Source organism: Phyllobates terribilis, unplaced genomic scaffold (assembly GCF_046119375.1).
Source record: "Phyllobates terribilis strain yellow unplaced genomic scaffold, ASM4611937v1 Scaffold_1__5_contigs__length_1240528914, whole genome shotgun sequence".
Taxonomy (NCBI): domain Eukaryota; kingdom Metazoa; phylum Chordata; class Amphibia; order Anura; family Dendrobatidae; genus Phyllobates; species Phyllobates terribilis.
In genome coordinates, this window is record NW_027362761.1 from 453,544,931 (window position 1) to 453,564,582 (window position 19,652).

Consider the following 19,652-nt stretch of genomic DNA (forward strand, 5'->3'; position numbering starts at 1 on the left):
AACAAAAAATGGCAGGTAAGTATTCGTCCAGAAAGCAAAATACATCAAAAGGTAGCAGTATTTTGTAGCTTGTCCAATTTGTCAGATTTGATTAAAAACAGGTATGCAAAAAGTTAAACGTGTTGCCAAAGAAAAAAATATATATTTTTTTTAAACACTATTGTCCTTTTTTTTACAAAAAAGGCCATGAAAACAATGTTGGTTGGTACACGGCCAGAAGGCAAAATGGGGCAACAGCTTGCAGTATTGCTGTGGTATGTCGAGTTCACAAACTGTTTTAGTAAAATTGATATGCAAAAAGATAAATCTGTGCTGAATAAAAAATATACATACATTTTTTTTTTAACAAAATGCAACCCCTTTATCTCAAAAAGGTATAATAAAAATGCTTTATAGATGAAGACAACAGCTGCAACAGGGTACTGTATAGTTGTGGCATTTAATGATGTAAAATTTAACTAGTAAAATGAGTGTGCAAAAAATAAAAACAATCTTTGTAACATGCACATTTTTGTGAGGTAGATGGGGTTGCATCTAAATGTCTTGAGTTATTGGGAATGTTCTCTTGTCTTTAAAAGGAGGTAATGCACAGGTAGCATGAAAAGATGCCAGCCTTCCTTGAGTATATCACCAGGGCTGTGGAATCAGAGTCCGAATAAAATGGACCGACTCCAAATCTTAAAACATATCATAAACTGGGTTCAGTAGTTCAGTGCAGGATGTGCTGTAAATGTTTTCATAAGAATTTTGGAAAATTATGAAATGTCCTATAAATGTCTGTTCTATTCCTGATCTAAGGATCTCTGCTTTTAGTTGAGATGAATCTGTGCTGCACTTTATGTACACGCTCAGTAGTAAGGCAGTGCTGTGGAGTCGGGGAAATTGAGAAGTCTGAGTCTGTAGTTTAACTTACTGACTCCACAGCCCTGTTTAACACTGAGCAATCACACTTTGTCTACTGCTGCTGTTTCATTCTCTATCTCTCTTTCTACCGCTATCAATTGAATCTATGTAATAGTCACAGATTATTACGCCCATATTCTATCTTCAGCACTGCAGTTGTACCACCCTTTGCAGTAGCTATCCATTGTGTTGGCCTATTTTCTCGCTCCCTCTAATGCTAAGCTGTGCGCTTCATCGTCCTCTTTGTAGTCTGTAACATCCTGAAATGGCTGCTGCCTTCTCTGCCTCAGGTTTTATAGTGGCTCTGTCAATCTAAATTGGCTGCGCTATACCATGTGATTTGAAAACTGCAAGGCATTATGGAGAAACAATTGTTGCCATGGTTGAGCTCAAGTGAGCCTTATATTTGACACAAAGTCATGGGATTTGTTTAGCTCTATCTGTATGCCAGTGTGTTAAATCAGAAGTATATGACAGTCCAATTATGTCTTCACACAAAAGTGAGTCACAATAAGTCGGTGTGCTAGAGCTGTATTAGCACAGTAATAGTGGATCGGTTATTTGTAATCTGAAAAAAAGTTTAGCATCAATATGCCTGTAAAGATTTTTAAAATTTAATGTATATTGTAAGAAAATGTTTAAATGTGACCTTTTCCAAATTGAATAGGGAAGAAAGGAGCAGAGTGAAAGCAAAGACATACAAACTAACCCATACAGCTGCTTTATATTATACTAGCTTACCCATGAGCTGAATTCACAGCTACAAGGCACAGTATTGCTGTTTAATGTCCTGCAATGACTGCTTCATAACATGTACTATGTAGACGCAGGAGAGCAGGAATCCTGCATGCTGTGTATGGGAGAGATCATAACAGTTTGGTTTCTAACCACCAGCTCAGAGGTAACTGAAAATTTAACTTGGAGCATGCACAGAGAAAAACTTATGAAAAATGCAGGATCCAAATCATTTAATGACCAGAAATGGTTATATTCCTCATGTACTCGCACAACACCTTCTACTGTAACTTTACTTGAAATTATAGGTGCAGGGGTTGCAATCGTACCCGTGCCCAGCAGCCGAGGAGCTCAAAAGGTCCCTTTTGGTCCATATGAAAGACTATTAATATTAAAGACCTGCAATAGTTGGGGGCCCTATTGGAGATTTTGCATTTAGCTCGCGAGCTGCAAGTTACGCCACTGGACAGGTACATTTTATTTGTCTTTGGATCAAATTGTACGTGCATTTGTTATTGTGATTTTAGCAGCAAATATACCAGGAAACATTATAATTTGATTGTGTGTGGAGTATGCTCAAATATACATATAAATTATACATGGTATAAAAGGCGAAATTATCAAAATAGTCATAAAGAGGATGACAAAAGTAGATATGATTCAGACCACTGCCCATCCTGCTTTGCTCCTTTTATTAACTTTCCCAAACAGTTATAACATTTGATCTATTATTTGACCACCTTGTCCTTTATTATTCTGCATGTGATTTATTTTATATTTTTTGTTAAATTTTTCTTTTTCACTTTGGAGGACATAGAAGGCAAAACAGAAAAAAATCCCCATTGATTAATTGGTTGGTTGTGGGATATTGTCTTATTGTTCTAATTTAAGAGAGAGAAAAAAAGTGTCACGAATGTGTAATTAAATATAATGACAAGCAGTTCAATCCCGACTAATGTTCCATAGTATAATGCAATCGTTAGGTTAACCACATTGATCTTGAAGCAATTCCTGTTGTATTGATGTAATTACTTGAAATGTGGACAAGAGGAGAAGGTGGCCGCAGCTGTGTACACACTTGTGTTTACTACGGATGCCTGTATTTGGATGGGCAGCCACCGATTCACAACACACCCGATGTGGATACAGTATTCCACATTTGTAAACATTTGTTCCCAGTACATTCAGGGAGTTTTGCCAATGAGAATCAAGAGTTGGCACAATGGTCGTCGTTCCACCTCTCTGGTTCTGTTATCTCCACATATTAGAATTTGGAAGCCATTCCTATAGCACTTTTTTTTTTCTCGTGTTGACTGTTTTTTAAGTGTCTTTTCAATACTTTTTTTTTCTTTTTCTGGAAGCATCTGCCAGCTCCCATCTATGTTTAATTTCTGGTCTGCAAATTTTCTCTGTGTGAGATCACAGAAAAAGAAATGTGTCGTTTCCAGCCAGCTATCAAGAATGCGGGACATTTTTGAATGGCAAAACAAAGCTTTAAAAAAAAAAAAAATTAAGTTTTTCATCTGTTTCTGTAAACACTGAGCGACATTTGCACTGACATCTTCCTTCCTTCCCACTGCCTGGCATCAAACTTTTTTTCACAGAAAATTCCTCCAGTTATCCCTTCTCAAAGTTTCCTGCATCCGGTCTGCAGAAGAGAATCTGTCACTTTTGGCAAGAGTACAGGAAGTATGCGAACCTGTCACGGCAAGCAGTCTCAAAGGGCAAACTGCTTTGCAGCAGCTAATTAACCTTAGGAAATAATTACACAAATATGCAAATGTTGTTTAGATAATTCCATGTGTTATCAGCGCAGGTAGTCCATCATAACTGCAGACCTTGGAGTGCCTAGATGTTAGAATCTGCACCGGTCGATAAGGCTTTGTCTCTTGCATTACTTTAACTTGGTATTTAACAATTAATGACTGTAATATTGCGTTAGTAAATTCAAACACTTGTCCTTTAGAGACAGCTGAACATAATAATATATTCTCACCGCTAATCTAGGTGCAGTAATGTCAGCAATGTAATAACTTCTTACATTTTTTTTACAACCTATAAAAAATACATAAACATTTAAAAAAATTATTGAACATTGCATTTAATAAGTTCATTTTTCTTGTGTAAAATAGTTACCGGTACTCGCAAATACATAATTCCAAATATGTTATTTATATAGGAAGCCATTTCATTTCATTCTCCCGAAAGACCCAATAATGGAGCCTGGTGATACATTAGTTGGGTAAAGGCAGGGTCCTACAGTGCTGGCCAAAAGTATTGGCACCCCTGCAATTCTGTTAGATAATACTCAGTTTCTTCCTGAAAATGATTGCAATCACAAATTCTTTGGTATTATTATCTTCATTTAATTTGTCTTCAATGAAAAAAACACAAAAAGAATTGTCCTAAAGCCAAATTGGATATAATTCCACACCAAACCTAAAAAAGGGGGTGGACAAAAGTATTGGCACCCTTTGAAAAATCATGTGATGCTTCTCTAATTCGTGTAATTAACAGCACCTGTAACTTACCTGTGGCACCTAACAGGTGTTGGCAATAACTAAATCACACTTGCAGCCAGTTAACATGGATTAAAGTTGACTCAACCTCTGTCCTGTGTCCTTGTGTGTACCACATTGAGCATGGAGAAAAGAAAGAAGACCAAAGAACTGTCTGAGGACTTGAGAAACCAAATTGTGAGGAAGCATGAGCAATCTCAAGGCTACAAGTCCATCTCCAAAGACCTGAATGTTCCTGTGTCTTCCGTGCGCAGTGTCATCAAGAAGTTTAAAGCTCATGGCACTGTGGCTAACCTCCCTAGATGTGGACGGAAAAGAAAAATTGAGATTTCAACGCAAGATTGTGCGGATAGTGGATAAAGAACCTCGACTAATATCCAAACAAGTTCAAGCTGCCTGCAGTCCGAGGGTACAACAGTGTCAACCCGTACTATCCGTCGGCGTCTGAATGAAAAGGGACTGTATGGTAGGATACCCAGGAAGACCCCACTTCTTAACCGAGACATAAAAAAGCCAGGCTGGAATTTGCCAAAACTTACCTGAGAAAGCCTAAAACGTTTTGGAAGAATGTTCTCTGGTCAGATGAGACAAAAGTAGAGCTTTTTGGGAAAAAGCATCAACATAGAGTGTACAGGAAAAAAAAAAGTCATTCAAAGAAAAGAACACTGTCCCTACAGTCAAACATGGCGGAGGTTCCCTGATGTTTTGGGGTTGCTTTGCTGCCTCTGGCACTGGACTGCTTGACCGTGTGCATGGCATTATGAAGTCTGAAGACTACCAACAAATTTTGCAGCATAATGTAGGGCCCAGTGTGAGAAAGCTGGGTCTCCCTCAGAGGTCATGGGTCTTCCAGCAGGACAATGACCCAAAACACACTTCCAAAAGCACTATAAAATGGTTTGAGAGAAAGCACTGGAGACTTCTAAGGTGGCCAGCAATGAGTCCAGACCTGAATCCCATAGAACACCTGTGGAGAGATCTCAAAATGGCAGTTTGGAGAAGGCACCCTTCAAATATCAGGGACCTGGAGCAGTTTGCCAAAGAAGAATGGTCTACAATTCCAGCAGAGTATTGTAAGAAACTCATTGATGGTTACCGGAAGCGGTTGTTCGCAGTTATTTTGGCTAAAGGTTGTGCAACCAAGTATTAGGCTGAGGGAGCCAATACTTTCGTCCGGCCCTTTTTTGGAGTTTTGTGTGAAATGATCAATGATTTGATTTTTGCTTCATTCTCTTTTGTGTTTTTTCCTTGCAAGCAAATTAAATGAAGATAATAATACCAAAGAATTTGTGATTGCAATCATTTTCAGGAAGAAACTGAGTATTATCTGACAGAATTGCAGGGGTGCCAATACTTTTGGCCAGCACTGTACATGATTTTTCTTAAAATTTGTCTGGGAGAAGGTATTTTCTGTTGAGGGTGAGACTTTTTGACAAACTTGAAAGCAATGCCTCCATTCTGAAAATGGAGTTTTAATTCTTTATACTCCTCCAGGTTACACGTTTCCATCTAAATAAGTACAATTGAAACCAGAAGTTTACATACACTGTATAAAAAGACAGATATGCATGTTTTTCTCAATTTCGGACATGAAATCAGAATAAACCTTTCCCATTTTAGGTCAATTAGGATTACCATAATTTTTAATATTTTCCAAATGCCAGAATAATGACAGAAGGAATATTTTAAGGCATTTTTATTACTTACCGTATATTCCGGAGTATAAGACGACTTTTGAAGACTGAAAAATCTTCTGTCTAGTCTGGGGTCGTCTTATACGCCGGTAATGCTTTTGAACTTTCAGAAATTGACATGCGGGGATACTCTGGGGGTGTTAATAAGCTGCCGTGGCCGTATCCCTGCCATGTCGGAGTTAATATAAGGTGGAGGGAGTTAAAATACGGCGGCGGTAGGTCCAGACAGTCAGCGCTTCTGTGCTGAAACTGACACATCGCTGCGTATTCCCAGCTCCGGACACAGCGCAGGGCTTCTGTGCCGACAGCTTTCACTTGTCACAGAAGCGCTGTGCTGTGTCCGGAGCAGGGAAGTTCGCATCGCTTCTGTGACAATATATGAAAAGCCGGCAATTCAGCAGCCGCATAAGCCGGCACCCGACAATTTAGAATAGAAAGAATAGAGCTTCACACATAGATTAGATAGATAGAAACATGTCAGTCACATATATATGAAGTACAGTGACAGTGTTGCTTACTGTACTTGTCATTTAGTGTAAAGGATTTATTAAAACAAATAATAGTGTTTTCATGCACCGTCTCTTTAAAAAAGCCGGCCGGCAATTCAGCAGCGGTACCCGACAATTTATAACAGACAGAATAGAGCTTCACACATAGATTAGATAGATAGAAACATGTCAGTCACATATATATGAAGTACAGTGACAGTGTTGGTTACTGTACTTGTCATCTAGTGTTAAAATAAAGGATTTATTTAAAAAAAAATTGGCGTGGGGTTCCCCTTAATTTTAGGCTCTAGCGGAGGTTAAGCAGACAGCTGGGGCAGATGTTTGAAGCCTGGGAAGGGGGTAATACCCACGGAGCTTCCCAGGCTACTAATATCAGCCCCCAGCTGAATACCTAGCCTTTACTAGCTATTAAAATGGGGGACCCCCCAAAAAAAATGACGTGGGGTCCCCCCTAATTTAATAGCTAGCAAAGGCTAGGCAGACAGCTGGGGGCTGATATTAATAGCCCAGGAAGGGAGCCATGAATATTGGCCCCCTCCCAGGCTAGAAACACCAGCCGTCAGCCGCCCCAGAAATGGCGCATCCATAGGATGCGCCAATTCTGGCACTTAGCCTCGCTCTTCCACGCTGCCCTGGTGCGGTGGCAGGGGGTAATAGGGTTGGGGTTGATGTCAGCTTATAATGCCAGCTGACATCAAGCCCAGGTTAGTAATGGAGAGGCGTCTATAAGACACCCCCATTACTAACCCCATAGTCAAAGTTAAAAATAACACAAACACCCAGAATAAAGTCCTTTAATTGAAATAAAGACACAATTCTTTATTGTTCTAAATTAAACCATACTTACCATCACGCCCATTCCAGCTGAAGCCAACGATCTCCTGCAATAAAAGAAAAATAATAAAGCAACCTCATCCTTACCTTTCCATGGTTCCCACGACAGCTTCAGCTCTGCTACATCGAGATGACTGGCTGGACCGCAGCAGAACGCCGCCATCCAGCCTGTCATCCCGCAGACACTGAGAAGCGCAGGCATGCTTGTGCTCTGCAGTGTCTGGCTGTGACGGCATCCAGATGAGCCGACAATGAACTCAGCTCACCTCCTGGACGTCCGTCACTGACAGCGTGGGAAACTTCTACTGCGCATGCGGGGAGCAGGAGAATTTTCCCACGCTGTCAGTGACGTGCATGAGGTGAGCCGAGTTCATTGGACATGATCTCTGCTCATCTGGATGCCGTCACAGTCAGACACTGAGGAGCACAAGCAAGCCTGCGCTTCTCAGTGTCTGCCGCATGGCAAGCTGAACGGCAGCGTTCTGCTGCGGTGCAGCCTGTCATGTGAATGTAGCAGAGCTGGACCGGTCCTGGGAACCATGGAGAGGTAAGGATGATTTTGCTTTATTATTTTACTTTTATTGCAGGAGATCGTTGGCTTCAGCTGGAATGGGCGTGACGGTAAGTATGGTTTAATTTAGAACATTAAAAAATTGTGTCTTTATTTCAATTAAAGGACATTATTCTGGGTGTTGTGTTTTTTTTAATTACTTTACTAGAAATTCATGGTGGTCATGTCTAATATTGGCGTGACCCCATGAATTTCGGGCTTAGGGCCAGCTGATAATGCCAAGCTGGCCCTAACCCCTTTATTACCCAGTGAGCCACCGCACCAGGGCCCTGGATGAGTTGGGTACAGCGCCAGAAGATGGCGCTTCTATGAACGCGCCATTTTCCGGGGTGGCTGCGGACTGCAATTTGCAGCGGGGGGGGCCCAGAAAGCTTGGGTCTCCCTGCGCTGCAGATTCCAGCCCCCAGCTGCCTAGTTGTACCTGGCTGGACACAAAAATAGGGCGAAGCCCCACGTATTTTTTTTTTAATTATTTCATGAAATAATTAAAAAAAAAAGGGCTTCCCTATATTGTTGTGTCTGGCCAGGTACAAATAGGCAGCTGGTGGTTGGGGGCAGCCCGTTTCTGCCTGCTGTACCTGGCTGGACACAAAAATATGGCGAAGCCCACGTCAACATTTTTGGGAAAAATTAATTACAAAATTAATAATAATTTAGGGACTGCATCTTTATTAACCCCTCAATTGTCATTTAGTGTTAAAATAAAGGATTTTTTAAAAAGAAAATTGGCGTGGGATCCACCATCATTATAGTCTCTAGCGGAGGTTAAGCAGACGGCTGGGGCAGATGTTTGAAGTCTGGGAAGGGGGTAATACCCACGGAGCTTCCCAGGCTACTAATATCAGCCCCCAGCTGAATACCTAGCCTTTACTAGCTATTAGAATGGGGGACCCCCCCAAAAAATGACGTGGGGTCCCCCCTATTTTAATATGTTTATGAGTGACAGTTTTCCTGCTATATACCTGCATGTCATAAGAATTTAAATTAAAAAAGGACCATGTTAAATTCAAATCTGTTTTTTTTTAATTTTTACCGGTGTTTGGTATGCGTTGGAAAAGGGGTAGTCTTATACGGTGAATATATCCTAAACTCTATATTTTAACAGGAAAGTAGGGGGGTCGTCTTATACACCAGGTCGTCTTATACGCCGGAATATACGGTACTTCAAAATCAAACGTTTACATAGTATTTGGTACCATTGCCTTTAAACTGAATGACTTGGGTCAAACATTTGGGATATCCTTCCACACGCTTCTCACAAAAGTTGGTCGGAATTTGGGCCCATTCCTGACAAAACTGGTGTAACTGATCCAGGTTTGTAGGTCACCTTGCTAGCACCTGCCTTTTCAGCTTTGCCCATACATTTTCAATATGATTGAGATCAGGGCTTTGTGATGGCCACTCCAAAACATTGACTTTGTTATCTTTAAGCCACTTTGTTACTGTTTTGGCAGTATGTTTCGGAGTCCTTGTCCATTTGGAAGACCCATTTCCACCCAAGCTTTAACTTCCTGGCTGATGTCTTGAGATGTTGCTTCAGTATTGCTACATAATCTTTTTTTCTGATGATGCCATCTATTTTAAGGAAGTGCACCAGTCACTCCTGCAGCAAAACAACCCCACAATATGATCCTTACACCCCCGTGTTTCACAGTTGGGATGGTGTTCCTTGGCTACCAAGCTTGTTCATTTTCCTATAATGTATCGATGGTCATTATGCCCAAAAAGTTACATTTTAGTTTCATCAGACCACAGGACAATTCTCCAAAAATTAAGACCTTTGTTCCTGTGTGCATTAGCAAACATTAATCTGGCTTTTTTATGTTACTTTTGGAGAAATGGCTTCTTCCTGACAGTGGCGTTTCAGCCCATGTTTATACAGTACTCGTTTCACTGTGGACATTGACACAATCTTCACAAGGTCTTTTGCTTTTGTCCTTGGGTTCTGTGTCCCAGAGATGAACCCATCTGCTTCCTGAGCGGTATATACGATGGCTGGACATTCCCATCTTGTTTGTACTTGCGTATAATTGGCACCTTCAGGTATCTTGAAATTGTACCCAAGGATGAGCCAGTCCAGAATTGTTTAAAGGCATAGTAATCTTAGTGTATGTAAACTTTTGACTTTGCAGTAAGTAATAAAAATGCCTTAAAACATTCTCTCTCTGACATTTGGCAAATATTAAAAATTGTGGTAATCCTAATTGACCTAAAACGGGAAAGGTTTATTCTGATTTCATGTCGGATATTGAGAAGACATGGATATGTGTCTTTTTATATAGTGTATGTAAACTTCTGGTTTCAACTGTATGTATTCACAGGATAGATAATTATTTGCCGATTGCACACACATTTTGAGAACGGTGCTTTGCAATACCTTATTTGAATAGGTTGATGACTTTGAAAGCATGCCACTTAAAGACGCTGGCTCATTTTCTTAAACAAGTACTAGTAGAAACAAGTAACTTTGCAATTTACCTCTTATTAAAATTTGTCTCCATTCTCAAGAATCGAGGGATTTTTCATTTTATAGTTGCTCTTTGCCTAGGTTACCAGCCACCTCTGCGAAATAATAGTGGTGGCTGGTCCCATAGGCAAAGAATGTAGCGCTTGCAAGCTCTTTACTATAGAGCTTGTAAGGGCTGCTCTGAAACTGGCTAGATCCAGCCAGCATCAATACTCCTGTGCTCCTCCAATTCTGCAGCAGGAGAGAGCACAGTTCGCGCCAGAACATAGCCATGCCGCTGGTCCAAGCTATCAATCATCAGGAGCGCACTCCTGAAGATTAATGCCAGAGGAGGGGTGTTCTGCTAAAGACAGAACATGGTACAGCTCATTTAATTATGCATTAGACTGCTGGAGATAGTTCAGCCAAGTACAGTTCCATAGACACTGAATAGAGTGGTGACATGCTTGCACTAATTTGATGTATTAATATAAAGGGTGCATTTCAGAGCCATATTCCTGGGACAAGAGATCGGCAGGTTATGTACTCTCTTGTGAATAATCTGCTATGATAGGATATAACTCTTTAACACTAAATTCATTGCATCTCTGTACGTTTCCTTTAATCAATTGAATAATTAAAGGGATTGTTCAAGTTTAAGCCTTTTTTTCCCCCTACAAGTAGGACCACTTCTGTCTGTTGTCTGATCTGGTGTTGTCCAACTAAGCCCCATTCCCTTGAATGTGGATGAGATTCTAGATCTTGTTTACTGAGGGGAAAAAAATTAAACTCCTTTTTCTAATCTTGGACTACCCTTTTTTATACAAAGACCAAAGAAATCTAATATAGACACACTCCCTATGTGTTATATGGCAATAGGGAGTCAGATGACTTGTCCTATCGGCAAGATGTTGGCGTTTGGGAGGACACTGATGTACTTTGTGGAAAGTAGGGCATACAATTGTTCTATTCAGCGCAACAACAAAAAGAAATTGCCTTGTTCTGCATGATAAATAATTCACTGCATTACGCTCCTTGGTTTTCTGCAACATAGTATTTGGTGTTTAAACCTCTTAAGAATAATTTAGGCTCACATTTAAAAAAATATATATATAACTTGATCTTATCTTTAAAGGGAATCTGTCACGTCCAACCTACTCTCTACACTGCCCCCATAGCGTTGTTAGTGATGCAAGATACCAAGAGTGTGCAAAGCAGTCATCAAAGCAAAAGGTGGCTACTTTGAAGAACCTAGAATATAAGACATATTTTCAGTGTTTCACACTTTTTTGTTAAGTATATAATTCCACATGTGTTAATTCATAGTTTTGATGCCTTCAGAGTGAATGTACAATTTTCATAGTTATGAAAATACAGAAAAATCTTTAAATGAGAAGGTGTGTCTAAACTTTTGGTCTGTACTGTATAATGTTATAAAATCATTATGCTACCACCGATTTTAATGAAAAGCTTGTCAGTGATGCACATTGCATCACTAACGATGCTATGGGGGCAGTATAGATGATGGCTAGAACATGACAGGTTCCCTTTAAAATTTGGATTGGATATTGCATTGCTGGTCACCAAAGTTTCTGCTTCTTGTTATTGCAGTAATTTTAAAGCTCGGCATGTTATACATTTTTATTTATATATATATATATATAATATATATATATATTTATTGTTTTGCCTTTTCAGGCATTTTTAAATTGCATTGATGTTGACCTAATCCTTCCCAATTATTATTAATACCTAGTACCATTGGGACGGATCATACACATCCCTGTTGGTATTGTGCGTTGCCCAGGAATCTGCTTGTACTCCTTTTAGAATTCCTTTATTCCTTAATTCTAAAAAAAAATTGGAAGTCCTTTTGCAGAAATGTCCATGCCCGGGAACAGAACATTTACTTTATATTACTTATGATTGAAGACTTTTTTTTTTTTTTTTTAGTGTAGAGCACTCCAGTTTTTCTGTAGGAAAATCCACATCAAATGCGTAATGTGTGACCCCAACCATAGAGGGAATCTGACACCAGGTTTTTTGTCTGCAGACCCTGATTCCAGCGATGTCACTTAGTTTACTGGGTGCAGCAGTTGTGACATAATCAGAGTTTTTAGATGTGGCATGATGCAGAGCTCAAAAGTTGCCCATGCCTTCTCCAAAGCTTTCTGTGTACATTGTATATTGACAGTGAGCTGCTTATCAGAAGGGGCATGGTCGGACTATGGCTCCCGTTCCCTGTAGCCCAGGCAGTGATAATGTCCTGGTGATAAAACATTCATTCTATGGAAACAACAGCACTCAGCCTAATAAGAGACCTATCACTGAAATTTGTGTCTCAGCCTCCGCTGACCTCAGATTACATGGCAAAGACCTGCTGACAGTTTCCCTTTATAGCGGCATTTTTGTTGAATTTGGAGAAACCACTTGCTATATTAGTTGTCTACTGACCAATTTATATTGTTCATTTGCTAAGTTTATTGCAAACAGCAGAAAGTTTGGAAATGTTACTAATAAACCTACTTTAAAACCAAAGAAATGAGCCAGAGCATACGCCACGAAAAGAGCATGTTCACACTGTGGCCATTTATCAGACCAAACCTAAAGTAGAAATAAAATGAGCATGTAGCCTGCTGTAAGTAAATAGTAATAGTACATATTCTGTAAATAGCATAGGGTACTTAGGAAACACTGTTTTTGATTAAAAAAGTGTAAAGCCATCCCAACGCGACAATGTGTACCCCAAACGGGACGGTCTATCCTCTAGTGTTAAATCCTCACCTTACTGAGTACCCTATGTTTATATATACTATAACCATTTACTTACTTGCAGCAGGATATATGCTCATTTTGTTTCTATTTTCTATCTTTTGTCTGATAATCCTACTTTCCTCGGTGGATGAATAATTTTAATTGCCCCTGTAGAAGTGATCGTGTTTATTACACCTGCTGTGAGTGGAGTCCTTTACTTTACATGTACGTTTTCCTGCACTATACACAGTTGCATGTACACTTATATAATACAGCAGGTGCTCATTGCTTGGGGTTTACCATTTTTTCCTTTCTTACAGGAGAATGGCAGTCCAGAGGAGCATGCTTTATACGTATGGGACAGCTTCATTTCAAAATCACCTGCTGAGAATGTATTTTTTGTTGCACACAGCTATGGGGGACTCGCTTTTGTGGAGCTGGTAAGATATCCTGTATCTTTATAGTATTAATGTAAAGAAATTATGTGATGGTAATTTCTTTTAACTGGTTGTCAAGTTTTTGCATACATGACCCAACTAAATGTGCTGTTAGGTTGTAATGTAACATATATGTTGGAAATTGGTCCTAGAGATTGGATCTGGAATATTCACCTAGGTGCCTTAGTGCATATATAATATTCATGTGCAGACAGACTTGTAAAAAGTTATTTAAGATTTTATTATTATTATCCATAAGTAGTTTTGTGTCTAATATGAAGTTTTTATTTGCATTAATCAGTAATATACGCGTACATACTTATTTTACGCACTTATATAGCACAATTATGGTAGTTTCCGCTTTACAGACATTATCATCACTGTCCCCATTGGGGCTCACAATCTAAATTCCCTATCAGTATGTCTTTGGAGTGTGGGAAGAACTGGAGGAAACCGACGCAAACACAGGGAGAACATACAAACTCCTTGCAGATGTTGTCCTTGGTGGGATCTGAATGTAGGACCCCAGCGTGGCAAAGCAACAGTGCTAACCACTGAGCCACCCTGCTGCCCATATGAAACTTCGGAGTATATCTTGTTGGAGGATTGTGTAATCTTCCTCATTTTCCAGTAGCCTTTATTGCATTTTTTTTTTCAGACTGTCTTGAAATGTTCAGAAACGTTTTCCTTCGCCCAAAAATTCTTCCAGAACAAAACAATAAGTAAAGGACAGAGAGGAGGGGGATGCTGCTGCAGTTTCTGACATAGGGCAAAAACAAGGTGTACTGTATCTGGACAGACAGAATTTGCCAAATGGTCCATCATTTGGGTGTTTGTTGGAACTTTGTCAGGACTAGTCAATTCAGTTACAAATACTGTAATGTGATATAATTTCAGATACACATTGTGACTTGCAAAATATCTTAAAAAATCACAAAGTTACCTCCGTAGTCTTTTGACAGCAATAGGAGCAAGTAGACAATTCAATGACTGTTACTATATTAGTACTGGGGAGAACAGGAGCAAACCAGCATCATAGGAGTAAAAAGATGCTAGAATTATGTCTTCTGCATGTCCTGTGTGATGTGATTCTAGACCACAAGATTCTGCAGCCGACAATGAAATCGTTAGTAATAATAGTATTCTGGATATGGACAGCAGATAACAAAGAGACAGGACAGGCGAGTATTTGGTGCCACTAAGCAATTATCTTTAACCTGCAGCAAGTATTATTCTCTTAAACTGCAGGGAACATAAATATCTTATCTCTTTCAACCATATTTTTCACTGAATCAACTTTATTTTTCATATCCAACTTTATTATGTTCTTTAATTGTTGTTTTGTTGCTGACGGGATGTAGAGTATTACTGTAGGCTTAGCATTGTTCCAAAACTCTTAAGAAAATAGTTTCAATTTGCTGTTTTTAGCTGTTTTATCTTTAGAAGAATGGAGAGTTATCCGTGGAGGGACCTCAGTCCAGAGGATGACATTCTGTAAAGACTGAAATTACGAAGTACATGAATTGAAATAAGAAAAGGGTTTGCACTTGGCATCAGAGGGGTATTCTGAGTCCGCATAGTTACCAGAGAACCATAAGTCATAGACTAATATGTGTTACCACTCTGGTAGGATGATCTAACAGCTGTCCTTTAAAATGTTTATACACAGTGTGACAAAATGTCCAGAGATTGCGATATCTTTTCGTGGTCACCTGCGACAGAGCAGAAGAATAATACCACATTTTTGAAAAGCAAAAATATGAAAGAGACTTTTTTGCTTTCCACCTGCAGTTTCTCTTTTTGTTTTTAATAACCTCTGGTTGAGGGTCCTGGAAACTTTTTTATGGAAATTTTTAATTCAAGGAGTTCTTTCATCACCATACATAAAGTGGCAAGTGGCTTTTTCTTTTCACTACTTCTAGTGAACTAATGGCATACACTCCCTGACAGAAGTTATGTCGCTTATCCATGTTATGTAAATAAAAGCTTAGAACCTGACGTTAAATTCATCCGTTGGTTTTATAAATTACTCTTGAAAGCTGAAACCCTCCCAAATTTGGTTTAGGTTAAGAAAATAAATTGACATCAATGCTGAAATATTGATCATTTAATGAACACAGAATGGTCAGATTTTGGCAAGACAAAAGTTTAATGCACCCAATCCTAGTTTACATCCTCACCAGTGCTCTGTAAATGATCGGTTAATTAGTGGGTGTGTATAAAAAGAAACCCAGCACCCCAGACCTTCACTTGAACTGCAACTTGAGCTCTGACAACATGCCAAAAATCCACCCTGCGACCAAAGCCTTGATTATCAAGAGGCTGAAGACCAGATCCACTGCAGAGGTGGCTGGCACCTTTAATGTGTCTCAGCGTCAAGTACAAAGAATTGAAAAAACATTTGAAGAGACTGGAGATGTTTGACAAGCCCAGGTCCGGCAGACCCCGCTAGACAACTGCTCAGGAGGAATATTTGTTGGTTAGAAAATCTAAAGCTAGCCCCCCCTCCACTGCAGCGGAGCTCCAACAGGCCTGGTCACCTCAAGTCCCTGTGTCAACTAGTTTGTAGGATTCTGTCTCGAAATGGCCTCCATGGTCGAATCAGTGCCCAGAAGCCAGCACTAAACAAAAGGCAAATAAAAAACTGTGTGGCATTTGCAAAGTCCTACAGCCTGCTAAACAGATGGATGCTGGAAAAGTGGCAGAAGGTGGATTTCTCTGATGAATCTTCAGTAGAATTACACCACAGCCGCCACAAATACTGCAGGAGATCTACTGGAGCCCGTATGGATCCAAAATACGCCCAGAAAACAGTTAAATTTGGTGGTGGAAAGATCATGGTCTGGGGATACATTCAGTATGGGGGTGTGCGAAACATTTGCAAGGTGGAAGGCAATATCAATAGACTAAAATATCAAGAAGTATTAGCTACCTCTTACATTCCAAATCATAAAAGGGGTCAAATTCTGCAGCAGGATGGTGCTCCATCTCATGCATCCATCTCTACAACAAAGTTCCTCCAGGCAAAAAAGATCAAGGTGCTCAAGGACTGGTCAGCCCACTCACCAGACATGAACATCATTGAGCATGTTTTGGGTAGGATGAAAGAGGAAGCTTGGAAGACAAAACCAAAGAATCTAGATGAACTCTGGGAGGCATGTAAGACTGCATTCATTGCTATTCCTGATGACTTCATTAATAAATTGTATGAATCATTGTTGAACCGCATGGATGCAGTCCTTCAAGCTCATGGAAGTCACACAAAATATTAAATATGACTCTAATAGCACCACAACTTCATTCACCAATGTTATGCAGCATATATTTGTATTTTAAAATAATTATTTGTTTGAATATCACATTACTTCTTTGGGCGACAAAACTTTTGTCTTGCCACAATCTGACCATTCTGTGTTCATTAAATGATCAATATTTCAGCATTGATGCCAATTTATTTTATTAACCAAAAACAAATTTGGGAGAGTTTCAGCGTTCAAAAGAGTAATTTATAAAACCAATTAATGAATTTAACATCAGGTTATAAGCTTTTATTTACATAACATGGATAAGCGACATAACTTCTGTCAGGGAGTGTATGCCAGGGATTCACCTTCAATGTCTGTCCCAAGACAACCACACCACAACAAGTAGTCTGTGCATAAGTTACTGCATTACAAGATAAGCTGATGACTCCAAACATGGTGGACCAACCGGCAGAATTGTGAATGCATCTCTGGACTTCAGTACACCATGTTAATGTCGTATCTTAACTAAGAAATTCCTTGAGTAAGAAACAACTTTTTGTGTACATTATGGTCCCGATTCATCAAAGCTTTTTCTGGTGTAAAAAGCATTGAAAATTCAAAAATTTTTATTGTGCAGCACAGAGTTGCTTAAAAATGTTGCGACTTTTGGCCTTTTGACAGCAGTTTTTCCCAGATTTACCAAAATTGGTATAGCTGAGGCAGGACGGGGATGTGACTCCACAGCTTATCTAATTCATGACAAGCTGTGGTGTTCTTTACACCAGAAAACTTATTCCAGATGCCTCTTAATGAATCAGGAACGTCTGACTCCTGCGCGCTTCATCATCGAGACCAGCGCGAAAATTGCCAATCTTGATGAATCAGGAATATTGTCGTTGTTCTTTCTGCCACTCTGTCCATAGACTTGAATAACAACCACTACAGAATTGACCACTCCTCTTCTCCTTTTTTTTATTTGTGGATTAATGAGGTTTGGGAACCCAGTTCTCTCTATTTGTTAAGTGAGACCTCCTAATAAAACATTTAAAAGGGGGGTAGCCAGCTCCTCTCACATCTGATGAGGCATCCAAGGGGTGCTAGCTGTCTATTGGCAGGTATGATGAATGTGCAAACAAAAAAAGAAAATATACTTATCAGCTCTCCCAAGGTCTTGTGTAATTCATGGATCTGCTAATTTGCACAGGGATTCAAGGAAGGAGAAGTCCCAGCTGGTTACTGGGAGGGGTACTGAATAGGAAAAAGATCCATCAATCCTAAGAAAAATATAGAAAACTTACATTTAATAGAAAAAATATTAAAAACATGGTGAAAAAGAAAAGGAAGAAAAAAAAGACTAAAATATCATGTGGATGACTCGTTTTAGACCACCATGGTTCATAATCATATTTTTCTTAATCATAACCTCAATATGATTAAGAACCAAGTTGGTTCGAAATGTGTCATTCCCTTGATATTTTAGTCTTTTTTTTTTTAACCTTGTTTTTAATATTTTTCTATTAAATGTGAACTTTTATAGTTATATATGTTTCTTGGGATTGCTCTTCATAATGAATGTGTCCTTTTCCAATGCACAGTTTCTGCCCTTTGTGCACCAGACCTGGACACTACATGAGCGGCGCCTCTCACCTTTCAATGCGGAAGTTAGAGGCGCTAGATGACCCCTTGAATGTCATGAGCCATTTATATCTATCTCTTCAATATTTTTCAAAAAATCGTATGACGCAGAATATTTTTAAAGTAGTGGAAAAAAACAAAAACTATTTGTAGGGGAGGAAAAAATTCCTCTGCAGTAAAGTAGTGTGATCTCATCATTAGCCTGTTGTTTTTGTGTTTTGGTGCTTATATATGGAGATCGCCTGAATGACTTATTTATGTAGAGCTATTTATAATTGATATATTTCTGTGCGCACACAGACTGAGCTGCTCCGCATCCCGACAGCGTGCTTAGAGTAGTGATAGAAAGCTGTTTTTTTTTTTCTTTCAGAACACTCATTTTAGAGGTTAGAAGGACACAAACAGTATCGGTTCCACGGGCGTTACAGAAGTTTTATTTTTTTATTACATTTTGTAATTTAATGGTGCCATTCCCCTCGGAATTCTCCGAGAAGGGAGAGATAAAGTTCTTAATATCTGCAAAAAGCTGGTGAATGGAAGAAAAACATTAATGTCATTTGGGAACTGGAGGCAGCTGTTAATAATCCTTTCCACAATGAGCAGTACATGCGCTGGAGGCTTTAAATGTTGGAATGGTTAAAGATGCGTTCGCAAGTGCTGCATCATGTGAGAAACATTGAAAAGTTAGAGTTTTGTTTGATGAAGTGGTGACAGTGGGCTATGATTCAGTCTGGCACTCTGCAACTATATACGGGACGTCATGATGTACAGTATTTATAATTATCGTTTGCTTATATAGCACCATCATATTCCGCAGCGTCTTACAGACCTCATCATCACTGTCCCCATTGGGGCTCACAATCTACATCCCTATCAGTATGTCTTTGTAGTGTGGGAGGAAACTCGCCCTAACACTGGGAGAACACACAAACTCCTTGCTGATGTTGTCCTTGGTGGGAATTGCTCTGTTCCTCATTTTTCTTTTCTCCCAATATGGCTTCTGTTATGGGGCTGTCCCAACAGGAGAAATTCTTTAAGCCTGAGGTGACAATTGTAGCAACATCTTTTGAAAAATTTTCTTATTTCATCATGCAGCTACGTAGGTGCTTGTTCAGATTATATGTATGTATGCTGTACGTAAAGCACCTGGACAACACACTAACCAATGGTACTTAATAGGGCCATTTAGATTATATTTTTCTTGAGTGTCCGTTTGAAAAAAATTGCAGCGTGCACTAGTCTCTTCCTTATATCGTATGAAACTCACACATTCAAGTTTATGGGTGCACACAAAAAAAAAAAAAAAAACCTTATCCCATATGGATCATCCCTATTGCATCTCATTTTTACGGAAAAATTGAAATGAATAA

General features: G+C 39.4%; 1 protein-coding gene across 2 annotated transcripts in view; it reads left to right on the top strand.

Moving 5' to 3' along the window:
* The window catches only part of ARB2A (ARB2 cotranscriptional regulator A), a 701,025-nt gene that overhangs the window by 353,599 nt on the left and 327,774 nt on the right, over nt 1–19,652 (top strand). For both annotated transcript variants that reach the window (XM_073678531.1, XM_073678520.1), the window contains exon 8: nt 13,286–13,405. In XM_073678531.1, coding sequence (XP_073534632.1) covers nt 13,286–13,405 — 120 coding nt within the window. The remainder of the gene's footprint in view (nt 1–13,285; nt 13,406–19,652) is intronic.